At 37.7% G+C, this 23,917-nt stretch overlaps 1 protein-coding gene across 1 annotated transcript in view; it reads left to right on the forward strand.

The window, feature by feature from the left end:
• The first annotated feature begins 973 nt into the window (after positions 1–973).
• Positions 974–23,917, forward strand: part of GABRA2 (gamma-aminobutyric acid type A receptor subunit alpha2) — a 178,811-nt gene continuing 155,867 nt past the window's right edge. Inside the window, 2 exon segments of the mRNA XM_023549858.2 lie at positions 974–1,094; positions 3,558–3,673. Coding sequence (XP_023405626.2) covers positions 1,018–1,094; positions 3,558–3,673 — 193 coding nt within the window. The 5' untranslated portion in view covers positions 974–1,017.

Raw genomic sequence — 23,917 nt, forward strand, 5'->3', positions numbered from 1 at the left:
GAGCGAGGAAAACACCGAATTCGGCTTGCTGGTTCAGGTAGGATCGCATGCCTTGGTCCCCACACGGGGACCATTTCCCATTTGCGTTCGCCTCCCTTTCATGTCTCATCTCCCCCCACCCCACGCTACGATGTTCCTTGGAAACCTAGGAGGCTCAGCCCGCCTCCCCCCGGAGTCCATTTAAAATAATAATTTCCATACTTATCCCCAGAAGCGAATTTGCAACTACAGTAAGATCCTAGACGTCCGCCCGGCGACACGTAAGCCTCGCTCTTTTGTAGTCTTCAACTTTGCACACTGTGATTGTCGCTGCCAGCCTGGCTGGTGTTTGATCCGGGAGCCTCACGCTCCTTCTCTTACTGTGGTCGTCGACTCCTGAACAGCTGTCAAACGCGTCGTTTCGCAGCAGTTGATCCGATCCCGGCTAGCTCCAAGACGTGGTCTTGGGTAACTGTGGATGGGTAGGAAGGGGGATTATTTTATTTTATTTCAGGAGAAGTGAAGAAGTGAAGACGTGAGGACTGCAGGTGTCTGGAATGAAAAGAAGAATAATTGAAAAAGTGGGCTGGCTGTCCCTCGCTTTTTTTGCTGTGGTTGCGGGGGTGGTCTTGGTTGAGAGGGTTGTGCCATGAAGTACCCTTTCTCCTCTCGGTTTCCACTTTCCCTTTCACCCCATTTCCTTCTCCAGCTCATATATCCGTTTAGGGTCCCTGGTGTTATTATTACATGTGTGCACAAAACAGTGTTTGCTGACGATGGGGCCGGGGGAAGTTCCTGGCAGAGCGAAGTCTGAATACTTGGTCAGCTTGCTGTTAAAAAAGAAAAGGGGCGGCAGGGGGCAAAAACCTAAAGCCCCCCTCCCCCAATCATCACGCCCTACACTCGCTCCACTGGAGTAACCTCCTTAGCTTTAACTCCAGTTCCCCTTTGAAATGACAATCTTTGGGTTACTTGGATGGTGGGGGTTGAATGCAATTTTACGTATCTTTTGTTTTTTTCGTTCAAGGCTTTACAAAAATGGGAATGAAGACAAAATGGAACATTTACAACCTGCAGTTGCTGCTCCTGCTTCTCTTGGTGTGGGATCCAGCCAGGTGAGATATTTATTATATTTGATTGTTCTACTCAGCGTAAACGTGTTTCTTGAATGCCATCAACGTAGGAGTGGCTTTTGAGAATCTAGGTTATTTTGAAGAATTATTTCTAATGGAAAAAGTTGTACCAGGAGACTGAAGTATGAAGTGGCAAAGCCTGTAAAAAGTTCACTGCTACTTGTTTTTAACGATAAAATACAAAAATGAACAGAAGCATTTTCTAAACAAATAAAAAACCCAAAAAATACCGCTGAAAGAAAGAATACCCTTTGAGTGACATAGCCTCACAAGGAATTGAAGTAGTTAAATGTGCCCATAATCACAACAAAATTTAGTAAGGAAGCCAAAGTTTTCCTTGAAGCCAAACAGAAAAGTACAAGCTAAAATGATTTGAGTGTTAATATTTTCTTTTTCTCTTTATTTTATTTTTTATGGTCTTGGCTCTTTATTCAATGTAGAAAAAAAAACAAATGGTGTGTCTCTTGAACCTCTAGGGGGAGGTAGTATACAACTTGGCAATCACAAACAATAAAACAAAAGATTTATTGGTCAACTTTTTATAATACTGATTTAGAGTTATTTTATTCCTAAAATGGTTACTGTTATAAAAACTACCTATTTTAAACATGTAACTAGTTTTGTTTTCCCTATGCTCTGCAAATATGCAGTTAATTTTTATTGCTTTCAGTAACTTCATCTTGGTTGTCTATTCTTACTTTTATCATGATACATTAAATGGACACCTTTTGTTTAATGCCTGTAGGATATGATTTCCAAAATAACAGATAACTTAAAATACAACTTTCATAAGAATGTGAAACCTGCCTTTTTTTTAACCCATAAGTGTTCATTATACCTTTATTTCCTTTTAATTTTTCATTTTCCTGTCCAAGTAATTGCCAAAATACAAAAACACTATTTTTTTTTATAATTGAGGAGAAGAAACCTTTCTATAAACCTTATTTTTTTATATTGGAAATATCTACTCCTTTAGCATCTGAAAAAAGACTTGAAGAAAAATATGACATGGGATAGAAAAAAAAGTTTTGAGTGAAAATATCTGTGTGGAACTTTATGATAACCTTAGTGATTGGTTTTAAAATTAGATTAAGAAGGCATTTTAAGAACTTTTGAGGCCAGAGGGTATGGACTAATTTACTTACCTAATTAAAAAATTTTATCCTTATATCATTGTTTTTATAATTTGCTCCAAAAGCAGTATTTGTTCAAAGTTGGTTATCAGTGTTTTGTTGTATTAAGAGAATTTTTAGCTACTACTTCTGTAATGATTTATTTCAAATGGACGCTATCAATATTTTATACAGTACACTTTGGAGAAAATGCAATCACACAATCTTTGAACTTGAAAGAAGTGAACAAGCTGTGATTTAAAATCTTCAGTGCTTACCCATAATTCTCTAGTTTTCTGTTCTGTATTTGACCAGTAATGCTAAAGTCAGTATTATATTATATAATTGATTCTTTTGGTGGAGTAATTTAAGTTTCTGAATCTCTCTAGGGAAAAAAATGGCAGTGAAAAAGGACATTCTATTTTGTACATCCAATTCCTTCTGCATCAGTTTGCTGGATGTCACAAAATCAGGTCTCTGACTTTATGATAGAGAAATGATGGGGAAAAATATCACTGTTTCTAACCCCTTTTGTAGACACTTTAAGACCATTTGTTCTTTCTGCAAATTTATCACAGAAAACTTGGCTAAGCCTTTTAATCTTTATGTAGCCCCTGATCTCTCTCCTCGGAGACCAGTCAAAAGGGACTGCCCCTTCAAGGCTTGCCGCAGCTGTGTGTGTGTTGCTGATCCCCTCAGAACCCACCTCCACCTCCCTGGCATCAGTGGAACTTGGAGCAAGGCCAGTGGAGTTTCCCTGATGTCTATATTGCACTTGGCCATTGGGTGGAGGTATATCCAAAGTAAGGAAATAGTCTTGGTTTATGAGAAAAAGAAAGACAATTATGAGGAACATAGAGAAATTTTGTACTTCCAAGGAGACAATTTATTTTCCAGTTAATATTCAAATCAACTAAAGAATTATTTCATGAGTTCCTTTAATTAGTGTACCCTTCTAACTGCAGAGTAACATTACTAATTGTATGTGCACGTGATAATCAACAATTGCACTCTATTCTAGGGAATGGATTTTAGAAAGAAATGAATAGTCTACACAGAATACTAAGTGGTAGGAATCTGAAATAATGTTGATGTCAAACTTTCTGATCATCTAATATTTAGTATCCATTTTCAACAGCATGTTTAACTTCCCAACAGGCACACTGGTATTTATAGAAGTGAAAAACGGAGGAAAATCGGGGACACTAATAGCTTAAAAAAAAAAAATAGCTTAGGGAGCCTTAAAATTAAATTCAAGGAATAGGAGTATGTTGGCACTTGCAAAACACACTAATATATATATATATATCAGCTTGTAAAATTATCTGTTTAGGTTGGTGCTGGCTAACATCCAAGAAGATGAGGCTAAAAATAACATTACCATCTTTACAAGAATTCTAGACAGACTTCTGGATGGTTACGATAATCGGCTTAGACCAGGACTGGGAGGTAAAAATAGTTTTACTTTTTTTAAACTCTCACAAAATAATGCCTATAAAATTTAAGGGTAATATTCATATTATAATACATTTTATATATGGGTGTATCATTATGTATTAAAAATATAGAAAATAGAAAGTAAGGTATGAAACAAACACTATCTGTGATTCGTATCATTGACACATAATGTGTTTAACATATCTTTTATAAAATGCCTAAAATCTTATGGGCCAGACTTGCTGCATGAATAATTTTGAAGTTAATTATTTCAAATGTCTGAGTTTTTCTAAAAGTCTAAAAGTATTGAGCAGATAGACTTGTATAGTATTGATGATTCCTTTGATCATATTTTGCAGATGCCTGTCTTCACACCAGCACAGGGATACAGAAATTAGAAGCCTAAAAAAAAAAAAGTATCTGTGCTGCATTTCAACAAATACAGTTATTAGTATTATAAAATGATGTTTCTTTACACACGTAACAGTTCTAAATATAGTACAGGTTTGATATTGTTTAAACTTTCAGAGGCATTTTAGATATACATTAGCTGTAGGCTTAAATGTGTTAGACTGTGGCACAGTTTCATTTCTAAACATTTATTTTCAACACAGAGAAACAAACCTATATTTATAAAGGTAAGGAAATTCGTCTTTGTGAATATGTTGCATTTTAATTATCCGTCGTCTTAGCTAGGTGGCACTAAGATCAGGTGAAAATATGCATAAGTGTGAAATTCCTAAAAGGATTCTGAGTCAAAATATTACTCATCAGCTCTACTGTGTTACTTTATATAGAGATACACACACACACACACACACACACACAGGAATGCACACATTTATCACATGTGTGTTTTGTACTTATTAGGGTGTTCAGTTTAACAGCTATTTCAAAATTAGTTGAACACTTGATATTAATCAAAGGTTATGTAGTTAGCCTGGTTATTAGCAAGTTGACAACTTTGCAATATTGTTTGAAAAGATTTGGATTGACTAAATACCTAGATGTTTATGTAAGTATTTTCTTTGAAAAATGTAGGTGGCTTTTAATTCTATGCATTTCTTTGGTGTTGCATGATTTGGGTTATTCAAGGGTCAAAAAAATTCAGGAGAAATCCAACTTGTTGTTGAATGGCATGCCATTTAATGGCTATTAGTTTTTTATTTGAATCCCTGGGTGGCACATTGGTACTTAGCGTTTTAAGAGAAGAGCCCCACAGAGGAATAAGGTTCACAAACCTGACGCATTACATCTCAACATGTATTTTTATAAAAGACAAACAAAAAGGAAAAGAATGTCTCCTTAGTAATTAATATGCTTCCTGAGCATGGATATAAAGAATTATCATTCATGTCAGCATATGTGGCAATGAGCCAGTTCCAAACTCATATTAGTGTGTCAGGCGTAAGTCTGCCATAATTTGTGATGGTGGTTTAAGAGGTAAATTGCACTAATGCAGATTTTTTCCGAAGCCATAAATTTTATTAGTTTTAAATAAATCATATGCCGTCCAAAAATCTTAAAATATTCGAACTTGAAGACTTTGTTTGAATTTTTAGGATGAGTCGTTACAGTCTTGTTGTATGGTTGCATATTAGAAAGGACCTGAGTATTCTCATTAATCTCCTCATACTTCTTTTGTAATACCTTTTACACACTTTTATTTCTGATTATCAGTGCTCAGAATCCTCGTTGCCTTGTTATTTGGATTAATGCAATAGACTAAGTGGTCTTTCTTACCTGTCTTCCTTCTCCAATCCTCTAATTATTGGATATATTAGGATCCAATATCTCATAGTCACATTAGTCTTCTTTTAGTCTCACACTGTTTTTCATGACACTCTTGTCTCTTGATCAGAGACTTCTGGTGGCTCCTCACTGCCTTTGGCAGATAGTGGTGAAGAAGTAGTAGAAGGAACACGGACCTTAAAGGCAAGTAGATCTAGATCAGAATTTCTGCTCCATCTACACATACAAGGCTGTGTTGTGAGTGTTTTCTTAGCTTTAAAATGGCCGTGCCACACCTCCCTTACTATCTTGTAGGGTTACTGAGGGGATTAAACAAACAAAACACTTATGCACAAAGCAGGTGTCATACGCTAGCAGTTCTGGATTCCTAATTTAATAATTAAGGTTTTCTGCAATTTGTTTCTCTGGCTTCGTTTACCATTTTGCCTGTTACCAATCCTCCCCTGTAACTCATGTATTTATATTTTCTCTTGATAATTTGCTGACATCTGGAATTATTGCTCCTCATCCTCTATAGTGACCTAACCCTTTTCTTACCTGTAAAGATCACCTCAGCACCAGTCCTTTTTAGTAAAAATACTTCCTGATGAAATTGAAGCAGGCCATGCTTATTTATCTCTCTGCTGAATTTATTTAGCATTTGTTGGCTGTGTCTCCTTTGGTACTTATTATGTGCTATCTTGTAGTATTTATTACCTTTTTTATGAGTCTCTTGTTACCTTAACAAGATTGTAAGCTTGTTGAGGCTACATATTTTATCATAAATCCTCTGGGCTCTTGGCAACTAAATATCGATTTGCATATTGTGGCCATAAAATAAATGTTGATTGAGTGGATTAAATTTTCTACTGCGAGTTAGTCATCTGTGAAATGGGGTCACTCATATTTGGCTGACCTTTTTGTTAGGAATGTTGAGGGGATGTGTTGAGCATCATGCTGCAGTGAGGCAGTGTTGCTAGTGATGAGAACCTAGCTTTAGATTGTGGAGGTTTAGGTAAAATCCCTGTTCCAGTACTTAGCAGTCATGTGACCTTTCAATACCTAATGTCTCAGGATCCACACTTGTCATCTATGAAATTGAATTACTAATACCTATCTTAGAATGTTTGATGAATATTAAGTGTGATGCAAATAAGTTAGCATAGTAGCTGGTATGTAGTAGACAGTTAAATAATGTCCTATCACTAAAGACTTTGAGAAACTATCAAATATGTTGTTACAAATTTAAACTGTTATGATTATGATTACTTCTCCATCCAGAATTCTTATTTTGAATTTACATGTGTCATTTCAAATACATAGTTGAGGAAACTTACTTGTATCATTACATCAAAGAAATTAATAATAAGAGGAAAATGGGTTTGATTCCATTTGGATATATTAAACTGAGCATCTCTGTGATTGAATTATCTGTATAATCTCAATAATTTCTTCCTTTATAAATTTAATATAAATGAGAGCATAGGAAAGGGGAGACAGTTGTCGACTAGAAGCTCAAAAAAATGTTCATTTTACCTGGCCTTACCACTTACTATATCTTACGCTGTCTCTGGGTGGTACAAATGGTTAATTTTCTAACTGAAAGGTTGGAGCTTCCAGTCCACCCACAGGCACCTGGGAAGAAAGGCCTGGCGATCTACTTCTGAAAAATCAGATTAAAAACCCTACAGAGCACAGTTCTACTCTGACATACATGGGGTCGCTATGAGTTGGAATCAACTCGATGGCAATTGGTTTTGGTATTACTTACCCAAGGCAAATTACTTAGAGATTCTGAGCCTTGATATTTTCTTTGGGAAAATGGGATTCATAGAATCTTATTGGGAGGGATGGATGGTAAAAAAGGTGAGTGGGTGATGGAAATGGTTTGCTCTCCACTACTAACTTAAAGTTTGATGGTTCAAACTCTGCCAGTGGCACAGAGGAAGAGAGTCCTGGTGATCTGCTTCCCTAAAGGTCACAGCCAAGAAAATCCTACTCTGTAACAACACATGGGCTCTCCGTGTGTTGGAATAGACAATGGCAGTGGGTTTGGTTTTGGTTTTTTGGAGGGCAAATTGAGATTCATGTATATGTCAAAGATTATGTAATACTTTGGGTGATTAAATTTTAAAGTATTTAATAATTAATAGTGGTAATAATTAATAATACGTCCTCTTTAAAATTTAAGTGGAATCATGCCACTCTACTGCTCAGAACCTTGCAATGGCACCCTATTTAGTTGAGAATAAAAGCCAAGCCCCTGCAGAGTCTGTCTCTGTGTTCCCTCCCTGACCTCACCTCCCACAAATCTCTCTCTTACTAACACTGCTTCAACTACGTTGGCTTCCTTGCCGTTCTTTGAACACACCAGGATAGCCAGGATACTCCTTGGGACTTTTTTGCTTGGCAGTTCCCTCTTCCCCAGATATCCATGAATCTCACCTTCTCAATGAGGCCTAATCAATACTGCACGATGTCTAACCCCAGTAATGATCTGGTCCTCCTTACCCAGCTTTATTTTTCCTTTTTACTCTTTAGCACTTTTTATCTTTTAAAATACAAGATTATTAATCTGTTTACTTATTACCATTATATCAGTTGCTCATGTTTGTGTCATTTGCTAGAAAGGAGGCTCTATGGTAGTCATGGATTTTTGCCTGTTTTGTTGCTTAATTCACTAATGTATTATCCCAGGCAGAAACCTTGGTAGTGTAGTGGCTAAGTGCTACGGCTGCTAACCAAGAGGTCGGCAGTTCGAATCTGCCAGGTGCTCCTTGGAAACTCTCTGTCCCATAGGATTGCTATGAGTCGGAATCGACTCAACGACGGTGGGTTTGGTTTGGGTTTTTTTATTACCCCAACTATCTGGAAGAGTGCCTGGCACATAGTGAGCACTCCATTAAATATTTCTTGAATGAATTTTAATTTTATTCATTTGTTTTTTAACATGCTACTATAAAAAGAATCAACAATATAACTTCTCTTATCCTTAAAAATCAGTGGAATAATTAGCATTTAATTACCAACAGGGCCTTTTGCTGTTTTCATTGACATGTTTTAGGCTGATTTCTTGGTGAACTAGAACAATTATTGCACACCAGTTATTCAAACTCCTTACTTATGTTAACTGTGATTCTGCCATGAATAAACGTGTGATTTTGGGTGAGTCATTTATCCCATCTATGACTCAATTTACTCATCTGTAAAATGGAAGAAGAGGTTCTTCTCATTACATTTTTAATCACAAGGATATTGTGTGGTCTGTGTAAATTAAGGGAAACCCTGGTGGCGTAGTGGTTAAGTGCTATAGCTGCTAACCAAAAGGCCAGCAGTTCAAATCCACCAGGCACTCCTTGGAAACTCTGTGGGGCAGTTCTTCTCTGTCCTATGGGGTTGCTATGACTCGACAGCAATGGGCTTTTTTTTTTTAAGTAAATTAGAATTCTTAAGAAAGCATAATGTTTCATACAATTGATAGGTGTTATTACCATTAGAAGGACTTCTGGTGGCACAATGGTTAAGCACTCAGCTGCTAACCAAAAAATGGGTGATTTGAACCCGCCGGCTGTACATGTGGCAGTCTGCTTCCCTAAAGATTACAGCCTTAGAAACTCTATGGGGCAGTTCTGCTCTGTCTGTAGGGTTTTTATGAGTCAGAATCAACTCGGCAATGACTATTATTGTTAAAAACAACAGAAGTTCTTAAATGGATAATCTTTTAAGGTAGTGTTCTTTTAAAAACAAGCCAAGAAAATATTGGTAGATTTTGTGCATTTGGTTGGCTTACTTCCTTGTGAGTCTGGAAACGTGAGGTGGGTTTGCCTTGACATCTCATCTATCAAGAACACATACTCAGATTAGCTGGGACTAATAGCTGAATCAGTTTTTCCTTCTGTCTTCACTTTAATCACTGGCGTTAAAAGCTTGGGGTATCTATGGGTTTTTGTATTTCGTAAGAGACTTTCAAATTATTAACTGAATAAAAGGAGCAGCATTTGTTTTTTGGACCCATTTTATGGGGTCATTGGAAAAACAGATGTGTAGACAGACCTCATATATTTATGACAGTTAACATCCACAGTGCTTAGCAGTGACAACTATTAGAAATGACAGGGCTTGGTACCTGAATTATAGATTCAGTCTGGAAAATCTAGATTGAGCACCGTGCTTAACTGCATTTCGAGAAGCTGTTTCGAGGAGGCTGTCTAGGTGGAATTGTTCCCCACTCCCACAGTGCTATTGTTTTCTACTCTGACCCTTGATGAGGCTTTATTTCTAAAGCTGTGAAAATCCTGAGGTCAGATCATAGACTTAGGATCTGAGGAGCAATTTCCGGCTTCACTCCTGGATTTTATCCTTAGGCTATTAGATAAGTGTTTGATACATATTTCTATGAGTTTTATTGCTCTCAAATTTATGGAAATAAAACATAGGCTATTTGGTGGGCAAAGTTAACATAGAAAAATCTGGTTCCTTCCAGAACCTAGCATTCTATTAATTTATAAAGTAATGGTTAAGATCAGTGATACTGGATACCAACAGCTTTGGATTTGAATTCTGCCACAGCCATCTGTTAACTTCATAACTTTTAACGTGTTAATTAACCTCTCATTGTGTTGGTTTCTTTTTCTATAAAATGGGTATGAAAGTCCTTGTGGGTTTGTTTAGATTTTTTTTTTGGCACCTAAGTCCTTTGGACAGTGGCTGATAAACTGATAAGGAACTCAATATATTTATATAATATTGCTATTATTGTTGGCCCTACTACTGTTTCTACTGTGGATGCAATAGAAGGCATCAATCAGAGACTTATTAAATTTCTAAAACTGGGACTTCTAAAGGGTGATAAATTTGTAGCATACATAATACAGTTAAAGAAAGGAGATATTCGTGTGTACCTTATACACTCAGTCTAATTTTTCGCACACATCTTTGTGTATGTTGAATTTCTGAAAATAAAACCAATAACAAAAGAAAGCTGACATCTATTGCCATCCATAATTATCATTGTTGTAAGGTGCCATCAAGTTAGTTCTGACTCATAGAGACCGTATGTACAACAGAATGAAGTACTGCCTGGTCCTGCACCATCCTCACAGTCATTGTTATATTTGAGCCCACTGTTGCAGCCACTGTGTCAGTCCATCTCGTTGAGGGTCTTTGTCTCTTTCGCTGACCCTCACTTTACCAAGCTCGATGTCCTCCTCCAAGGACTAATCCCTCTTGATAACATTTCCAGAGTATCTGAGAGGAAGTGTCACCATCCTTACTTCCAAGGAGCATTCAGGCTATGCTTCTTCCAAGACAGATTTGTTTGTTTTTCTGGCAGTCCATGGTATATTCGATATTTTTCACAAATACCGTAATGCGAAGGCATTGATTCTTCTTCAGTCTTCCTTATTCATTGTCTAGCTTTCGCATGCATATGAGGTAATTGAAAATACCATGGTTTGGTTCAGGTGCACCTTAGTCCTCAAAGTGACATCTTTGCCTTTTAACACTTTAAAGAAATCTTTTGCAGCAGGTTTTCCCAATGGAATATGTTGTTTGATTATTATTATTATTGTCACATAACAACTTGGCATCATGATAATGATTTCCCCTATAATATAAAGTTATATTCACAAAAGTTCACTATATGAAATTGGTGATGATTATAGGACATAAACCAAAAGTGTGTTCACCAGCCTAACCTGGGATGCTCCAGGCACTTGAACAGCAAAAACTTTGGGTCTCATAACTATAGAGTATATACCTGGTGCTTGGTTGATGTTATTAGCTGCTGTCAAGTCAGCTCCTATCTCATGGCAACCCTATGTGTTACAGAGTAGAGCTACTCCATAGGGTTTTCTTGGCTGTAATCTTCATGAAAGTTGTTCACCAAGCCTTTCTTTTGTGGAGTGGCTGGGTGGGTTTGAACCTCCAACCTTTAGGTTAACAGCTGATCACAAACCACTTGTGCTACCCAGACTCCTTTGATGGTTGGTAGCATCATACTTACCTTTAAGGCAAGGGGTAGTGGAGGCACTGGGAGAGAGACAACCCACTGAGAATGGTCTGAAATCTTGGTATATAGAATTGAGGAGGAGAGGTGGGGGAAAGGTGGGCTGAAGGAGGAACAGAGGAGAATGGACTGAGCTACTAAATAATTCTAGTCTCAAACGGAGGCAGGGTAAACTCCAGGGCTTGGAGCTTCCACCTCTGAAAAACTTCCAGCTTTGGCATCCTCCTCCTCATTCAGCAGCTGTGGTTGGGCTGATGCTTCCCAGAGGCCTGAGGCAGCTGAGAATCTAGTCTCCCTTCTCTTCTGACTCAGCTCCCTTGTGGCCCCTGAAGTGCCCGGAGTAGAAGAACCTTTACAATAAGCATTAAGCCTAAGATTTCAGGGCCTTTTAGACTCTCTATCATCACAACAGCTCCATCCACTTGAGCTCAGCCTGGCCATCACAGAAAGTACTCCATTTGATTCTCATGAGTGAGAAAATGGAAATAAATCAGGGTGAGTCCACATAGGTGTGTAGATAGCTTTCAGTGAAAGTGTAAATGACTGATACCAAGTTATTGTCATTTTCTATTTACTTGATGTTTTGTGGGAGCTATAAAACACAGAATGCAGAAAGGCACTGACTACCTAAAGTGGGATGCCACTGGGGAGGCTGGGGACCCTGGGCATAGCTTTCAAAGTCAGTTCCTTCAGTTGTGTCTGGGGTCTGCCCTGTTTCTCTCCATCTGGCACAGAAACAGCACACTGGGGGGCTTCATCACAGTATAGGTGAGGTTAAACTAGAAGCCATGGTCATGTTATATGTGGAGCTTTGGATTTTTCTTTTTAATATTCCAAGGCAAGACTAAGGAACATCCCCTTCGCGCTTCTGCACAGCCTCACTAATGATGTGTGTGTCTTTCTTTCCCATTCCCTGTCTGATAATAGTGCTAAGATGGGCACCTTCAGGCATTGGTTAGAGTAAGAGATTTTTGCAAAACTTTTCTTAATTCTTTGTTGTGACTAGATACACAGTTTGTAATTATTTTACAGGAAAGGCAGGCTGCATACAGGGCAGCACTGGTGTGCATTCCATCGGATGGTGGAGCTTTCTCCCCACATAGTATCCCTTTGGCAAAATTCAAGGTGACATCGTTAAAATGCATGGCCCAGAGAACACTCTCTCTGTTTTAATGAACTAACACTAGGGCTTTGTTTTCACCTTATGGCTTTTTAGTTAGCAGCAATTTCTGCTATCGATCATTGCTGTTAGAGAGGCACTGCCCTCACTCATAATTTGAGGGACCATTATTTTTCTTTGGTTTTGTCCTTTCAGGCACAAGCATGGCTCACTCGCTGTGTTTTTCCCTGTTGTCCATAAGCTCAGGTGCAGTCAAAGTTTTTTTTCCTCCCCTTAATACAAAGTGGATAAATTGGACCACAGGCATGACCGATCCATTTGTTTTAGTGTGGTTTTTTGATTGCTACAGCTCAATCATGTAGAAATTTATATTGAAGGTGGAGATGGCCAAAAAGAACAGCTTGGCCAGCCGGCAATTCATTACTTTTCAGTGTGTTAACATGGAAAGAGTCATATGAAATTAGTATTTAATTCCTTAATATGTGTGTATTGAAGGGTTATGAAGTGCCAGAAACCACTCTGGGGAATGTACCGATGAATAAGGTACAATGTTGGTCTTCCAGGGGATGCAGCACCCTGGTGTGTGTGTGGGCGCGGGGGGGGGGGGCGATCGTGCATTATCATTCTGAAAATAACTCCAAACAGTACAACACATGTTCCGTTATAAGAACATGCTATTGAAGATTAGAGAAGCGAGACATCACTTTGCTTTACCATATAACTGGAGTTAGCCACGTTCTATAGCTATGTTGATTCAGCCGTTTCTTACTGAAGACGAGGCATTGCTGAGTAGTGTTCTAAATGTCGGGAATACGATGATGAACAAGACACGGTCTTTGAGTAAATTCATATCACGTCATATTATGGCTCTTTCTGCCTTTTGAGGGTCCTTGACATTAATTAAGAATACTGTATAATCACCTTGAGTTTCCTTTATTGAACTATAAGTCTTCTCTCAGAAAAGGAAGTGTTTTCTGATTTACTTACCATCAGGCAGGAAATTATGACATCTACAGGTGATTGTAACACTCCAGGGAGCATGTCTTTCTGGGTCTGTAGCAGGGGAGTTGGGGGTCTTTGTGTTAACAGTGTGATGTTTCCAGAGGTACATCAAGAAAAACATTTTTTTGTCTTATCTTAATTTGTTTCGAACTAAAGATAAATGAATAGCTAGACATGCACTATGAAGTAAATAATAATTGATATAGGGTATAATGTAATGATTATCAAGTTCATTTTTAAGATTAACTTAAAATTTAGTCTTGAATTTTTCATGTCGTTGAGACAACACAGAATTCTGAAAACTTGTTTTTAACTTAAAATATCCTCACCCTTTAAAGTACAGATCTTACCATTTAGGAGTAAGGTATGATAAGAATAAAATTAATGTTTACATCTGAATAGATTTCATACAGAAGCTCTTCAAATCAGAGATATCAAGTTATCATAAGATATATATTTCAAATTTTCTGTTATATTTGTCATTTAAATAAGTTACACTAACTAGATAGTAGTAGTTTTGATATCTTTTATGTCTTAGTGTACATTTTTAGTAAATTAAAGTAACTAATGTGTAGGACGGAAACCCTGGTGGCATAGTGGTTAAATGCTATGGCAGTTAACCAAAGGGTCGGCAATTCACATCCACCAGGTACTCCTTGGAAACACTATGGGGCAGTTCTGCTCTGTTCTATAGGGTCTCTATGAGTCAGAATCGACTCAGTGACAATGGGTGTGGTAACATGTAGGAATAGTATCTCCATCTTAATTTGACATATGAATTACGTGATGTCAATTTTAATTTTATCTTTATGATAGTTCTTATTTATTTCAGCATTTTAAACATGCTAAAAATGAAAACATGGCTTTACATATAATTAGGAAAAAAGCAGTACTTTGCTTTAAGTGTATCTTTTTATAAATATCTCTGTTAACACTTGTGACATCAGCTCCATTTTAGAGGCATGAAGGAAAAATGTAGCAAGGTGATTGTTCCAGGAATATGTATGGTGCCATTCTTTCTCTATAGAGGCATTTCCATGTTCTTAGATGATATGCTCAGTTGGGGTATTATTAACCTTGTTTAAAAACAATGAAAGAAAAATAAGGTTTTCTTTCTTCTAATGTAACATTCACAGAAATGTCAAAAAATAAAATAATACTATTTTCAATAATTTTGTGAAGATGGTTAGCATAGTCCAATCCATTTTGTAAATATTTTAGGAATTCACTGTAATGGGTAGTACACTTGGAGTAGAGTTAGATCATATGGTTAAGGAAAATTGAAGCAAGACTGAAAATTATAAAGACCTCCTAACAGCATTCCAAAATCCATTACATAGATTACGTTTTGTAGCAGCACCTAAAGTATTTTAGTGGATATTGGGGAGGCATTTGGTTTCCATTAAGAAAATAAAAGGATCAGGTGCTTTTAGAATGAAACACATTAAAAGCTTTCGGAGACAGGAGAGAACTCCAGACTCGAACTGGAGAAGTGGTTTGGATAGGAAGACGGTTGTCCTGTGAGACTTTTAGAAAGAAATTGGAGGTTTCCCTGTATTTTGCTATCGCTGATTACTTAGAAGGTTTTAGATTTTGTTGCAAAAGATGCTGAGTTAGTCCTCCAACCTTTGGGTTGGATAGTCCAATTTTTTTTCAATTATATGAATTTTTTAGAATCAGTTACAACAGAATTAAATAGTCAGAGAATTAAGGGTAAATGGAACAAATTTATTTTTGCTACTGTGATTATATATGGAAACTGTTTAGTTTCTCAGGAAAGGAAATAATGGGTTAAAATGCCATCCAGGTTTACAAGGAGGAGTAAAATTTGGATACCAAGAGAGAAGAAGTCTTAATTAAAAGAAAATGGAATTGCAAGGCTGATGTTCAGGTCGGGTAGAGGGGAATCTGGGAGGATAGATTTAATTAGTTATCTAGGGCATGTAAGAGGATAATCATCGAAGCAAAAAATCTGAGGCTGATGCGTGTGCTTGGCAGAATAGCAAAAGAATCTTCCAACAGATATTAGAGGAAGAAAAACTTCAGAGTCTTAAGAGAGCACGTGGGTAGCCTTAGGTGGTGAGCATGTTATAAAAGAAGGGGGTGAATGTAGGGCCACTTTAAAGGCGGTAGTCATTAGAGTAGTGCTAAGAGAACAGTAAAGTCGCTAGGAAACTACACATTAAAATGGAGTATTCTTGTTACCATTTTGAGTAATTCTTAGCATAGCAATTGTTACAGAATTACGGGATCAAAGACAACTAACAAGCAAACTGTATATAGAACAATATTATTAGTAGTGCTTACGTTAAAGCATCACACTGTTTTAAATAGATTACGTATAAAAATTTGACTCATCATTCTTTAAAACATATAAAGCAGAATAACAGTCCCAGAATTCTTAAATGAGAGGATGGGGCAGATGAAGTAGTACGGGGAGTACTGCTGTAGCAGAATTCCTTTCAACTTTCCTTCCATCAAGCTTCCCAGATGATCTGAAGAGCTCTTGGAGGTATTTTTGGCTGGCAACGAACTGATGGAAAGACTCATAGCTTTAGCAGGGAGGGTCATTTAAGTTTTATCTTATTATCTGTGAAATACAGGGGCGATGAAAAGGCCCCCGAGGCTCAATTGCTGACTCAGGGTGGAGACGCTGAGATTCAGATGCAGCTCTGTCTGTCCCACAGAAGTGGCTTGCATGTGTCATTCTCCTTCACCACACCCGATCTGGTCTCTGCCATCCTGGTGACAGCTTCTAACGCAGACATTCTTGCTCCCAGACTTCTGACTGCCACCAGTTGCAGGGGGCAGCTACAGTTTCTTTTGCTATTGCCACTGCCTGGGAACAGCTGGGAGGTGAAGTCATACCTAGCAGCAGACAAGGAAGTGGGCAGGTGCGTGTTTAAGTGAGTGGATATGAAAGTTAGTGGGGCGGAAAGCAGATGTCTCTTCATCACATCCCTTCCCTTTAGGGAACTATTTTATGGCCTGTCATTTTGTACTTTTCCCCACCCGTTCAGAGAGGATGGTGTGACACTCTAATACTTCTGTCTAAAAGACATTAGAAGAGGATGTAATAAACTCAAGTGACTTTTTATAGTGCAAATTTAATGACAGTTGAAACAAAGGATATTTTTCTTCCTAGCACTGGATAATCAAATGTAGGTGAAAAAAGAATAATACAGTAGTCTTCATCAGTTAGGGAGACACTTACTGCAAGTAACAGAAAAATCCATCTACGGTGACTTTAATGGAAAACAAATTTTCTCATAAGATGTGTGGAGATAGGTGGCTGCTAGAATGACTTGAGGTTCTAAATGATGCCATCAAGAACCCAGACTCTTTCTATTTTTCCCCCTCCTCTTCCTTATTGTTGACTTCTGTCCTTAAGCTTTCACCTAATGATCTCAAGATGGCTGCTGTGGCACCACTGTCATAAACATGGTTAAGGCCAAAATAAAAGGAAGGGATGGCACTAGCTCCATCTCTTCTTTTCATCAGGAAAAAAAAAAAAAAAAAAAGCCTTTCCCAGTGCTTACAGCTGATTTTTGCCTTTATCTCTCAGCAGTTTCCAGCTAGGAGGGCATCTGGAAAAATGAGCATCCTATTTGGGGTTGGCACGTTTCTGCCCTAAGTAAAATTGGGGATTTAGAAAGGTGTTGGATATTCAGTAGGCTCCCGGCAATGTCTGCCACAACTTATAGAAAAGTTACTTAATTTTTCTGTGCCTCAATTTCCTGCTCTGTCAAAGAGAAAATAATAGTTGCAGTGGTGAGTTAATATATCTAAAGTACTGAATCATCAGGATGGAGATTGTTACAATCCATATTTTTATTCAGTACATCTTAGTGAAGCTCAAGATTTCCACATTTCTAACAAGCTCCTAGGTATTAATCACCAATGCTGCTGGTCCATGAGCCATACTTGGAGTAGCAAGGACGTGCTCCACTAAAGCTCCCACCTTGTATAGCTCCAGGAGGGCCTTCGTAGAGAGTATTTTGCAGTGAAGAGAAGAAGCTCTTTAAGTGCTCAATAAATTAGTTATTATTGTTGTTATCATACCGTGATTTTCCCTGGCAATTAGGAATTTATAATTTATGTTTCTAAAGGTTGTCAGTGATAGATATATTAGAGTATAAACCTGCTGCCATCGAGTCGATTCCGACCCATAGTGACCCTAGAGAAGAGAGTAGAACTGCCCCATAGGGTTTCCAAGGAGTGCCTGGTGGATTTGAACTGCTGACCTTTTGGTTAGCAGCTGTAGCTCTTAAGCACTTCGCCACCAGGGTTTCCATTATCAGGGTATAATCATAGACAAATTTATTTCTTACGCTTTTTAAAAACTACTTGTAAGTTTTAGCTTGTCCATTAATTTCTCTGGATATGCTGCATAGTATTAAATACAATTTCTCTATCCAGTCTAGTCATCAATATACTTTAATTGTATCACACTCTATAAATAAGAAAATATACATATTGAAAAAATTAAAACTAATGTGTGATAGCATCATGGTGGTATTTGAACTTTGCTTCACAAAAATGTATTTGACATTGCAGGCAACTAATTGTGGGAAAAAAACTGATGAAGATTATGAACTAAGCTAGTATAAATGATTATAAAAAATAATTTAATTGTTAATATGGTGCTGTGGTTAATGAAATTGCACTATATTTATAATCTTGAAGATAGAAAAACAGCTGAGTTGTTTAAATTCTTTTATACTCTAAGAGTTTCAAAAATTTCTTTTTGGATGGATAAAGATTGTGTTTTTCTTTAAAAATTATTATAAGTGATTTGTATTAGAGTGCCTGCCAGATACCATATTATAAAATTGGAAGATCCTAAGTTGGTACATAATTGATTGCATTTTAATTTTCCAGACTTGCTAAGAGGAGAAAGGGCCTTTGTTTTGATCAGGGGAGGTTGTGGTGACAAAGCAGTTTACAAGAGTATAAACAACACTAGTTTATACATGAAAATTCCCTTTCCTTTCCATAGAAGCCATATGATCTGAAAAAAGCTAATTATTACCTCTGTGTCACAGTTTCCCAAATGTGAAGATAAGGGAACCAATGACCTGTAACTCCCCTTCCATCTAAATTTTCTTTTTTTTTTTTTCTTACTTGTTTGGCTTGTTTCAAGACAGAGTAGAAAATAAGGTTCTTGGAACAGAAATCTAAAGCCAATTTTTCCTTCATTGTAGAGAAATAGAGGGACGGAGTATGGGGCTGAATACAAGCTAGTGGAATAAGGCTGTCGGGCCTCTAAAGTCTGTCCAGCCTTAAAGAGCACAAAAGCTTCTTTTAGTTCCCAGAAGTTAGAGGTTGTACAAACCAAGGGGTATTTCCATTGCATAAAAATACCAATACCAATTAAGAGCTTCTCGTAAAGCAGAGTAAGATTTAATTATCAAGTGATTGGCACAACTGAGGTAGTGATAAATGTACCAAATTATATTTCCCAGTGTTTATAATTCAAAGTCTACTTTGAGGACTAAGGTGAGCCTGACCCAAGCCCATGGTATTTTCAGTCACCTCATATGCATCCAAAAGCCGGAGAGTGAATAAGGAAGACTGAAGAAAAATTAATGCCTTTGAATTATGGTGTTAGTGAAGAATACAGAAAATACTATGGACTGCCAAAAGAAAGAACAAATCTGTCTTGGAAGAAGTACAGCCAGAATGCTCCTAAGAAGCGTGGATGGCGAGACTGTGTCTCATATACTTTGAACATGTTATCAGGAGGGACTAGTCCCTGGAGAAGGACATCATGCCTGGTAAAGTAGAAGGTCTGCAAAAAAGAGGAAGACTCTCAAAGAGATGGGCCCCCAGATCTCTCTGTCTAGTTCTGATCCTGTTTTCTGGTGTAAATTTGTTCATGTTAATGCCTGAATGAGCTTTCTATGACTACCATGACATTTAGGACCAAGTCCAGGAGCACATAAAATAGTTTGTATCGTGATGAATGCCCCGGCCTCTGGTCACTTTTCTGGTCTCATCTCTTAGTACTTATGACTTTCTTGTACCTGGTGATCCAGATTCAGTGAAATTGTTTCTGTTTTTATTTTCAGTTTAATTTTTTAGTTTTAGTTGGAATTTTTCTAAATTGTGGTACTTTATACAGACTGTTACCTCTGTTGGAAACACACCTGTCATTTTTCAGGTTCTAGCTTAGATGTTAATAGTTTCTAGAGGCCTTACATGCCTATTACTCCCCCATACACATCCCTCTTGAAAAAGCTATCCATTATTATATTTGTTGTAACATTGCTATACTATATCGTAAATCTTTGGCCTGCTTATTGGCATCTAAGATATCTAAAGGCAGAGATTTATGACATCTTGTTTGATGTTCTGTCCCCAGTACTATGCATAATGCTTATAGGAGATAGTAATGCTGATATTTGTGGAAAAGATGAGTAGACAGATGAGCTGTATCCTTTTCTATATGAATTTCTCAAATTCAGCTTCTAGAAAACCAAACTCATAATTTTGTCTCCTTTTTTTCATCTTGCGGTTCTTTTGCATGGTTAATGGCATCAGCATCTTTCAAGCTAAAGAGCTAAACATCCATCCAAGAATCACTTTCAAATTCTCTTTATTTCTTTCCTGACTCCTGCCTGTATCCTCTTATGTAGAGATTAACAAACTGATTGACTGGCCTGTTTTTGTTTTTAAATAAATAATTGACTTCAGACATTCAGGATATTGCCAATAAAAATGTGGATTTCTATTTTCTCTTTTAAAAATGGCAGATCTGGTGGCCCTAAGCTGAAAGTCCTGATGACGTTGAAACGGAGTAGCAGCTTCCTCTATTAGATGGGGCATGACCTATATACTTTGATTTGGAGATCTCATTCAGTCACAGTTAAGTTGCCCTGACGAGTAAATATTACCCTGCCCAAAAAGAACAGTTGAGTGTGTAAACCTAGTCCTATCCCATTTTACGTATTGCCAGTTTTTTTTAATTAAATTTGATTATGTAATTCTTTTATTCAATGTCCTTCAATGACTTCCCATTTTTCCCACTTTCCAGAGTATAATCTCTAGTTTGTGTAACATATTATCCAGGGATTAGAACAAGGAGACTCAAACTCAGATTCCTCGCTGATGCTGGACAGATCAAGGAATGAGGTCGGCCTTGTGGAGACAGGAAAACTGGAGACAGCATTCCTTGTCTGAAGTGGGCTAAGATTTTTTTGATTATTGCTCCATAAGCATTGATGATCAGAGTTGCCAGATACTCAGTTATTTTTCAAAAGTTGTTGGAAATCTTGGTTTTTGTGGGAAGTTTCTTGGTTTTTAAAGGCCAACCAACTCTAGTTCAAAAGAAAACAAACAAAATATGATGCTGCCCAAATAAAACACACCTGAGCATTACAGTTGTATAGCCTTTGGCCTCAAATTAAGATTTTTGATACATTAATTAGGGTGTGGAGGAATCAATTGGAGAGCTTCTCAAAGAAAGACCTAGTGACCTTATCCCCAAATATTTATTCAGTTTTAATTTGAGCACAGGAATCTGCATTTTATCAAGTGTTCTTCTTGTTGAAACACTGACCTGAATCACCTGTCTTCAAGTTCTAGTTAAAAATGAGGGCTTTTTTTCTTTTTGTCTCATAGCACTTTATTTTTACCCTTTTAAGTTAGAAGAGGAGAATGAATGTGCATAGCAAGATTGGTCAGTCACCAGATGAGTCTTGATAGCTGTGTACGTATTAACCTCAAAGGGTAGCTTTCAAGCACCATTGTTCAGAGATTGGTCTCAGTTTTATAGAATCAGATCTACTTTTGTTTACTGTCTTAGTTTCCTACTGATGCCACAGCAAAATTCCACAATGTGCGTGGCTTTAAAGAACACAAATTTATTTAGCAGTTTAGCAGACTAGAAGTCCAAATTCAGGATGTCAGCTCTGTGGAAAAGTCCGTCCTTGTCTCTTTCAGCTTCTAGTAGTTGCGGGCAATCCTTGGTCTTCCTGGACTTGTAGATGCATCTGCCTGATTGTCACATGGTGCCTCTCTGTGTCTGTACTCCCCTTTATAAGGTACCATTCAGATGAGACTAGGTTTAAGGCCCACCCTATTTGATATGACCTTGCTGACATAACAAGAGAAAGAACGTGTTTTCAAACAGGGTCACACTCACAAGAACTAGATGTTAGCATTTCAACATATCTTTTTAGGGCATGAAATCCAATGCATAGCATTTACTAACTGTATTAGTTAGAATGAACTAACTAATGCTTCAGTAACAACTATCTTAAAACAATAGTTCTATTTCTCTCTCATTTATCTTGCTTGTTACCCAACCCTGGCTACCTAGGTTAGTGGATGTGTAGGGTTGGGATCGCTTTCACAGCATCCTCACTTAACATCCCAGGCTGATGGATACCATCTAACACATTGCTGGGCTCTGTGGCCAGATAAAAGATGTAGTCTCTTGTACATTGCCATTTAAAGCTTCTGTCCAGGTGTGACACACATCACTTCTGCTCACATTCCATTGCTCAAAAGAAGCCACATAGTCATGTTTTCTTCAAGCAGGCATAGAGATGCACTCTTGCCATTTTCTCAGAAGTAGAATTGGAAATATTTGGCAAGTAGCCTAATGACTACCACACTTAGCAAGAAGAATCCATTCCTCAGCACTTAAGCATACCAGCAATCATGACGATGACACTGGACTGGGCAATGCTTTGTTCCCCTATACCTAAGGCCACCATGAGTTTGAACCAACTCAATGGCAACTAACAACAGCAGCTCACCTTCAGTAGTGACTGATGATGAGCACTGTTTGGTGACACAGGTCATGTCTTGTTTGAGGCAAAATATATAACTCAGCAACTCTTTTGTGTGCAGTATGCAAACAGTGCTTGTGAAGTTAATTGTTATGCTTTTTTTTTTTTTCTTCATGTAGTTGATTTGACATGTGTTCAAAGCCTTCTCTTCCAGCTACCTAGAATAAAGAGCTGTGCCATTTGGACTGTGGAGCCATAGCCGGAATTGTAGGTATTTAGGAGAAGATAGTCTTTGAAGTGTTAGCTTGCAATTTCAAACCTCTGTGACAGTAATTGCCACTGAGAGTGGAGTTAAATGGGTGCGGAGCAGAGACCATGCTTATCTTGTTTGCTGCTGTGTCCTCAGCATCTGGCACAGCACCTAGAATTTACTATGTGTGAATTAATTATGCATGTGAATCCAACACTCATGTACACAAAATGCAAAAACATGTGTTCTTTGGATGGCTGTCTATTTTTGGTTCTCAGATACATTTTTGGCATTTGTCAATCAGTTTTATCTCTAAATTTTAGTGCTTTGGTTTTCTGACATTGTTAATGATGAGTCATCTTTCTCAGAAACAATGTTGATTGATATATGTGTTCAGTTGCTGTGCTGAACATTAATTCGGCAACACAAAAAATTAGAACCATTAAGATGAGCTTGGATTTAATGTAGCAAAAAGGACTAATTCAGTGGTCCTCACTGTTGCTGAATTGGGGGCCATCTGAGCATTGATCACGAACGTAAGACTTAATGGTTTCTCTTGTCTGTAGGCTGTACAGTACTGCATTCTAACAGAAAAATGTAAGCTCTGGAAGAGCCACTAGCTGGAAGTGACAGAAAAACAAAACCATGAATTATATTTCAAAAGCTTGGGTGGCATACATCTAAAATTTTTTTATGTTAAAATTATGCAAAACTATTATTAATTTCTTACAGATTTTTAAATGTTTCAATTGTCCTGCAGAAGCTATATAAACTGGTATTGTTGTTGTTGTTAAGCATCCTCAAGTCCATTTTTGACTCATAACGACCCCATGTGCCAGAGTAGAACTACCCCATGGGGTTTCCTAGGCTGTAATATTTATAGGCAGGAGCCCTGGTGGTGCAGTAGTTAAGCACATGGCTTCTAACTGAAAGATTGAGGGTTTGAACCCACCAGCCTCTCCGAGGGAGGAAGATGCAGCAGTCTGCTTCTGTAAAGATTTACAGTCTTGGAAACCCTATGGAGCAGTTGTACTCTGTTCTGTAGGGTTGCTGTGAGTCAGAATTGACTTGGCAGCAATGGGTGGCAATGCTAAGCACTTTACCTATTATTTAACCCTCATTCATTGTAAATTCCATGAGGTAGGTGCTTTGATGATCTTCACTTTACTAGTAAGAAAACGAGAGCCAGAGACTACTTACCTTTTGTCACACGATGATTTTGTGATAGAGTGGGCATTCCAACCAAGGCATAGTTCTCCAGAGTCTTTGTCTTCTTTTTCATCAAGAATTAAGACCCCCCAGACCCACCAAAGGTGGTGAATGTCCATGAGAAACTTTCTGCTCTGGGAGCCTGGAAGTCACTGTTTATTACAATTGGGGAATCATTAGCCTCTGGATAAGTACTTCT

The sequence above is a fragment of the Loxodonta africana genome, chromosome 5 (genome assembly GCF_030014295.1).
Source record: "Loxodonta africana isolate mLoxAfr1 chromosome 5, mLoxAfr1.hap2, whole genome shotgun sequence".
Taxonomy (NCBI): Eukaryota; Metazoa; Chordata; class Mammalia; order Proboscidea; family Elephantidae; genus Loxodonta; species Loxodonta africana.